This window comes from Melanostigma gelatinosum (assembly GCF_949748355.1).
Source record: "Melanostigma gelatinosum genome assembly, chromosome: 1".
NCBI lineage: Eukaryota > Metazoa > Chordata > Actinopteri > Perciformes > Zoarcidae > Melanostigma > Melanostigma gelatinosum.
The window spans coordinates 19761308-19769191 of NC_136634.1; the positions used below are offsets into that span (position 1 = coordinate 19761308).

The following is a 7884-nucleotide window of genomic DNA, read 5'->3' on the forward strand; positions in this document are numbered from 1 at the left end:
ATTGTTGGTGATTTCAATATCCATGTTGATAATCCCCAGGACAGAGATTATATAGAACTATGTGGTGTCCTTGATAACTATGATCTGACTCAGCATGTGACAGGACCCACCCACAACAAGGGGCACACTCTGGACCTAATCATCACCAAAGGTGTAAACATTTCCAAGGTTGCTGTGACTGATGTTGCACTCTCTGATCATTTCTGTGTTTTCTTTGAGAGTGCAATCTCCTTGCACACAAATGTCCAAACCAAGGTTGTGACAAAGCGTTACATCTCTGAAAACACCAGTGAACTATTTATTCAGAAGTTCTCCTCCACACCAGCCTTCTCTTGCCTCTCAGTCAATGAGCTTGTAGATGGCTTCAATTTTAAAGTTAAAAATATTATTGATGCCATTGCACCCACTAAAGTGAAGGTTGTCTCGGGTAAGCAAAGATCTCCTTGGAGAAATGCTACGCTGGTCAGAATAGAGAAACGAGAGTGTCGGAAAGCTGAGCGCAGGTGGCGAAAAACTAATCTCCAGGTTCACTGTGACATCTATAAAGAGAGACTTCGCAATTATAATTTGGAACTTAGAAATGCAAGGCAGTCATTCTTCTCTGACATCATAACCAAAAACAAGAACAATACACGCGCCCTATTTGCAACCGTCGACAGGCTAACAAACCCTCCAGTGTCGGTAGCTGCTGAGCTCCAATCCACCTGGGCATGCAATCAATTTGCCTCCTTTTTTACTGACAAAATTCAGAAAATTAGACAAGCAGTCAGTGCCTCCACACCAACCACAGGATATGTGTTGTCCCGATCTCTGAATAACATCCATTCAAATATCATGACACAATTTCACTCAATCGACCGTAGAAGCCTAGAAGACATTATACAACATCTGAAGTCATCCTCCTGCTGCTTGGATATTCTACCAACACACTTTTTCAAAAATATTTCAAACTGCATGACCACTGATCTCTTACATATTGTAAACACATCCCTTCTCTCAGGTGTCTTCCCACAAGCCCTAAAAACAGCAGTTATTAAACCGCTCCTAAAGAAGGCTAGTTTAGACTCCGCAACGATGAAAAATTATAGGCCAATATCAAACCTCCCATTTTTAAGTAAAATAATTGAAAAAGCGGTTTTCCAACAGCTGACCAACTTCTTGGCCGTAAATAACTGCTTTGATGTTTTCCAGTCAGGCTTTCGACAGCACCACAGCACTGAAACTGCTCTTGTTAAGGTTTTCAACGACATCCACTTAAACATAGACAATGGCAGAAGTTCAGTCTTAGTGTTACTGGATCTCAGTGCTGCATTCGACACGGTCGACCATGCCATACTCCTAGAAAGACTAAACATCTGGGTGGGACTCTCTGGCACAGCACTTAACTGGTTTGAATCCTACTTGAAGGACAGAGAATACTTTGTGTCTGTAGCTGATTACACATCAGAGCTGACTAAAATGACATGTGGTGTTCCCCAAGGTTCAATACTGGGGCCTCTTCTGTTCAACATCTACATGCTTCCACTAGCTCAGATTATGGAACGCAACAAAGTGTGTTATCATAACTATGCAGACGACACACAAATCTACATAACGATGTCACCAGGGGACTATAATCCCATACAAGGGCTGGGTAACTGCATTGAACAAATAAACATCTGGATGTGCCAGAATTTTCTTCAATTAAACAAAGATAAAACAGAAGTAATTGTTTTTGGTACCAAGGATGAACAATTGAAAATCACCGCTCAGCTTCAGTCACTGATGTTAAAACCCACAAACCAAGCCAGAAATCTAGGTGTAGTTATGGATTCAGACCTCAACCTGAACAGCCATATCAAGACAATTACAAAATCAGCCTACTATCACCTGAAGAATATATCAAGGATTAGAGGACTTATGTCTCAACAGGATTTGGAAAAACTTGTCCACGCATTTATCTTCAGCAGACTGGACTACTGTAACGGTGTGTTTACAGGTCTCTGTAAAAAGTCAGTCAGAAAGCTGCAGCTGATTCAGAACGCTGCAGCTCGAGTCCTCACTAAGACCAGGAGGGTGGATCATATCACCCCAGTTCTGATGTCTTTGCACTGGCTTCCTGTCCAACAAAGAATTGACTTTAAAATCCTACTGTTGGTTTACAAAGCACTGAATGGTTTAGGGCCAAAATACATCTCTGATCTGCTGCTGCCTTACGAACCATCCCGACCCCTCAGGTCGTCTGGGACCGGTCTACTATCTGTTCCCAGAGTCAGAACTAAACATGGAGAAGCAGCGTTCAGTTTTGCTGCTCCACATATCTGGAACAAAGTCCCAGAAAGCTGCAGGTCTGCTGAGACCCTCAGCTCATTTAAATCAAGATTGAAGACTTTTCTGTTTGCTGCTGCCTTTAATTGAACCACATTCAATTAATATATTAATCAATTTCCTGAATTTCTGCATTTTACTATTGCATTTTATTTCTTACACTGTTCTTAATTGCTGTTAAATCTTCTTTTCGCCTTATGTTTTGATGCTTTTAATGGTTTTAAAAGGACTGCACAATATATCGCCATTTCCTCCGGGACCGAGTTCGTGCAAGGCGTACACTATAAAACGCAGATCGGCAGAGATCTTTTCCTGACGTGGTTTGTGTGCGAGTAATTGCAGAATTGCGGCAGTGTATGGTTGATTGCGTGCAGCGTAATGTCTCAGGGAGACATGTGAAAATTACCTTATCAAGACATCAAGTCTCCGGACACCAGGATTGTGGGTAGCGTCCAGTGAAAAAACATGATATCTCTGCTTAGAGTATCCTCGACGGAGTTTCTGTACGAGAGCGCAAATCTTGAGTTAACCGATGAATCGTTGATAACGGGCGAAGTTTAAAAGAAAGTAGCAGAGGACAGGTCCAGAGCAGAGGCCTTGGCTACTTCAATTATTGTTTCAATGTATGTTTTAAATCTCCTCTACTTTTTATGACTGAATTTGATTTCTTACACTGTTTCTTTAATTGTTTTTAAATCTCCTTTTCTTTTGCCTTATGTTTTGATGCTTTTAATGGTTTTATGTGAAGCACTTTGAATTACCTTGTTGTTGAAATGTGCTATACAAATAAACTTGCCTTGCCTTGCCTTGCCTTGCCTTGCCTTAAGTGTGAAATGTTTGCCTAAAGCAGAACAGCTGGAGGTTAGAGTGGGTGACGTCAGCCGCTCCGCTACTGCCCCCTTCTGGCCTGGACAGGATCCAACACTGATCCTCTTAACATTCATAACATAAAGTTAATTTTATGTCAAAATAAAATAAATACATGACCAACAATGTGACTACATCCTGTGTGGGTCACATTCTTCTAAAGATAAAAATATTAATTTCCCCAGATATTAGTTTACATCACCACAAACATGAATATAAAGCACATCACATGTATTTTACAGCATCCCAAAGATGCTTTCCAGGTCAGATCAGAGTTGAATCACTGAATCCATGGAAATATTACAATACATGTTTGATTCCTGTATTTAAAATGTTTTGAAAATGATCATCCCACAAATATGAGTTGCTGTCAAGTGCACCTTTAAAATGTTAAAGTGATATTCAGAGATTATTAAAGTAATTTAGGGTACTTGTAATTAGTTTAGCCTGAACACATTGGTCAATTGTTATTGGGGTGAATATGTCGAGATATGTTAAGTTATTATAATCTTCTGATAAATGAAGTATATTAAGGGGTGAAGGGGTCAGTTTGTGTTTTCTTCAGGATTTAGTTTGGTTCATTTAAAATGATCAAGATTAAATAATAGTTGCAATGTACCACCAGTAAACAACACTTGCTTCCCTTTTATAATGTATCACATCTACAAAACACGCACTACGGGCTTCATATCTGGTCACAGAATAGCAAGAAAGGGGCTACCTCACACAATCACCGAAGACTCCTGAAATGTATAAATCTGATCCACAGTATGTGCCATCGACTTGATGATGTCATGAAGCTGTGTTGTGAGTTATCTGCAAATCAGCAAATCCAGACCACAGTCCACAGTGATCACAATCTGACACTCATAGCCCGGAAACTCACTAAACACCGTTTTAATTTTACCACAAACAGAAAGCCACAGCGTCCCAGAATACCTAGGGGTAACATCACTGAATTTGAGAACACTATCAAAGAGATTAATTGGATATATAATCTGAAAAATCTTAATGTTGAGGAAGACAGTCAGGTCATGATCTCCACCATCCAGTCCATAAAAGGTAGATTCCAGAAGGTCTCAAAACCAAAACATGGGCAAAAAACATCTCTGCCATGGATAAAGGGTGACATCTGGAAGATCATGAAAGAACGGGATAGGGCACTTAAATCAGCCCTCAGTTCCAAACTAACTGTTGATAGACACAGATTTGTTATGCTTAGAAACAAGGTCACAAAAGAAATCAGGAAGGCAAAAGCTAACTTTTTTATCCAAATATTAACTGAAGCAAAGGGCAACCCTAAAATAATTTGGAAAAATATTAAGCTGCTGGCAGGGAAAACTGGTGACAACTCAGAAGATCAAATCCAGGTTAACTTAAATGGCAACTTAACACGTGACCAGCAGGAGATCGCCACCGCCTTTAATTCTTACTTTGTAGATACCGTTAAGTCTCTCACACAGAATGCAAACAATGGGCCCACCATTCTCCCCTCCACAGACTTTACTCAACCAGTCTTCAGCCTAAGATCCATTTCTGAAACTGATGTGCTGAAGGTGATAGATTCACTTAGAAACTCTAAAGCCTTAGATGTATTCGGACTAGACACCATGTTTCTTAAGAATATGAAGGAGTCACTGTTATATCCCATCACTAAATTAGTTAATCTGTCTTTTGAACAGAATGCTTTCCCTAGGGTCTGGAAGCCAGCTATAATTACACCCATCTTTAAGGCAGGTGATAGAACCCATGTAAATAACTACAGGCCAATAAGCATTCTCCCCGCTTTCTCTAAGGTAGCCGAGAGGTGTGTAGCACAACAAGTAATTGCTCACCTCAATAGCAGTCCCTTCAGACTCCACCCCATGCAGTTTGGCTTTAGAGCCCAGCATTCTACTGCAACAGCCAACTGCTTCTTTACAGAACAGGTTAAAGCCAAGCTAGATAAAGGGGGAGTGGTGGGAGCAGTGTTTCTAGACCTAAAGAAAGCCTTCGATACAGTAAATCATTCCATATTAATTACAAAATTGGCCAAATTTAATTTTTCTCCTGACACCCTATGCTGGTTCAAATCCTACCTGGACAATAGAACGCAGTGTGTACAGATCAACGGTGTTTCATCCCCCATCCTCAATTACAGTGTCGGTGTTCCACAGGGCTCTGTGCTAGGTCCTCTTCTTTTCAGCATGTACATTAATGATCTGCCATCAGTATGTGCACGGGTGGATATACAGATGTACGCTGACGACACAGTCATTTTTGTACATGCACCCAACATCAAACAGGCAGCAGACAAACTCACTGAAGAAATGGTCCATGTCACTAAGTGGCTGTCAGACTCTTGCTTACATCTCAATGTGAAAAAAACAGTCTGCATGTTTTTCTCAAAGAGGGTGAATAATATTACAACAGAGCATCCTGTGTACATATCTGGTGAACAGCTTCAGGTGGTCCCTAACTACAAATATCTGGGGATCATTCTTGACTCCACACTCACATACAAAAAACAAGTGAAGCATGTAATGGCAAAGGTCAAGTTTAGTCTACATAATTTCAGATACATACGCAACAACCTCACAACTGAAGCTGCTAAACTGTACTTTCATGCAATGATCCTCCCTCATATCACTTACTGTCTAACCACCTGGTCACACACTCACAACACAACCCTGAAGCCCCTACAGTCCGTCTATAAGCAGGCTATCAAGGTACTTGACATCAAGCCCAGACACTACCACATTTGCAACATCTTGCCCAAATACCATCTTCTGTGTTGGGATAGTCTTGTCAAATTCCATAACAGCTGCTTAACCTTTAAAATTCTTAATGGCCTTGCACCTCCCCCGTTGAGCACTTTCATAACACAAAAGACCAATAGCAGACTAACCAGAGCAACAGCTCGCGGGGACCTAGTGGTCCCAGGCAGGAGAAGCAAGTTTAGCCAGCTATCATACTCTGTCACAGCTTCCGTCACCTGGAACACTCTCCCATCACACATAAGACAGAGCACCACATACAGGTTCTTCACACACAACCTCAAAGCCTGGCTCATTAACAACCAGGTGTGTCAGCACTAACAGTCTCATGCCTGCCATGTCCGTATGTAGCCTGCCTGTCTGCCTGTCTGCCTGTCTGCCTGTCTGTCTGTCTGCCTGTCTGCCTGTCTGCCTGTCTGCCTGTCTGCCTGTCTGTCTGTCTGCCTGTCTGCCTGCCTGCCTGCTTGTCTGTCATGTTTGATCCTGTGTCTGCAGGATTGTATTGCACAGCTCTGTTTGCTTGTTTTTGTGTTGTTGTCTTTTTAAACAGTTTTTAAATGTTTAAATGTTTTTAGCGGCTTTTAACACCGTGCCCAGGGACAACGGTTGAAAATTAGCTTTTTTAGCTAACACTGTCACATTTACAGTCATGTTTTTATTAATGTGTGCTGTCGATTAATGTGAACTGTCCCTGTACAAATAAAATTAAAAAAATAAAAATAAAAAAGGCTCAGGGAAGGGAGCAGCAGCAGCGGGCGGTCTGGCCTTCGCTGGAGGGTTAGTCGGGGGACCTCTTGGTATCGCAGTCGGTGAGTGGGAATAAATGCATGCAACAGTTTCTCCCACTCGTGTGTGTGCAATCATAATTCCACATGTTTGAAACCCTCTTAACATGTAGGCGGTGCTGTCGGAGGCCTTCTGGGCTGCTGGCTGACCAGTGGACAGTTCAAACCGCTGCCTCAGATCATAATGGAGCTCAGTCCTCAGCAGCAGCAGCAGCTTTATGGTAGTCTTCTGGCCGTGCTGGGAGACATTCAGTGGACAGATTTGGCTCAGCTAACTGCTCTAGTGATGGGCAACGCCACCCTGAAGCAGCAGCTGACGGCGACCCTTCTCGGGTACATCTCCAAGGAGCTCCAGGCGCAGGTGCACTACGTGGATTAGTGTCTGTGGAAGAACTGGGATACCCTAACGTAGGGGTGCACATGCTCAGAAGGTCTTTTGAAAATAATGTGAACTGTTTCATGACGCTGAAGAGACTCTTTATCAAATGTGAAATCACATGTTGTAAATTTGCACAGACGCCATCACAGTCTTGGTTCCAGGTTATACAGTTATTGTGAAAACAGCTGTATTGTTATGATGTGGGGTGTTTCGCGGACCCAAATGCAGACTCAGACAGCAGAGTTCTATTTCAAAACCAAGGTAGTTTATTTCTCTCAGTCAAGGGAAAAGACAGGTAATGGCCAAAGGCAATAGGAGGCGTCTCCACGCCTCCGCACGGTTCCAAGCCGGAAAGTGGCTAATCCTACACAGCGGCAGACGAAGCAGACAGGAAAACTGTCAAACGTCAAATACGGAGGCACGTCCTCGCGCTCCGCACGGATCCTAGCCGGGAGGTGGCAGGTCACATGTATACCTGGATTCATTTATTATTGGAAGTACACTCATCAGATGAAGGAATTATGTATTCATCAATGGCACTGTTAATCATATAAGAGACATAGTGGTTCTGTTTGTGATAACGGTTTTATACAAAATGTATAAAATACATTTGACACACCACATGAAACATCACACAGGGGAGGAACGATGGAGCTTTCATCCTATCTTTATCCAAGACCGTGTTCTTTCAATTTGAAAGCATCGCTCATTGAGTCCACGCTCAGATTTGGTACTGTCTTTAGCTTGATCCGGTAGACGAATTGAGTTTTTATTTTCTAGTTAGTGTTGG

At 42.2% G+C, this 7884-nt stretch overlaps 1 protein-coding gene across 1 annotated transcript; it reads left to right on the top strand.

The window, feature by feature from the left end:
* Positions 1 to 3944: 3944 nt before the first annotated feature.
* On the top strand, positions 3945 to 7094 carry LOC306783734 (protein C19orf12 homolog; the record flags this gene model as incomplete). The annotated part of the gene is made up of 3 exons (XM_079277510.1): positions 3945 to 4023; positions 6659 to 6739; positions 6829 to 7094. 3 exons carry the CDS (start codon positions 3945 to 3947, stop codon positions 7092 to 7094), a joined length of 426 nt encoding a protein of 141 aa, XP_079133636.1.
* Between the last annotated feature and the right edge of the window lie 790 nt (positions 7095 to 7884).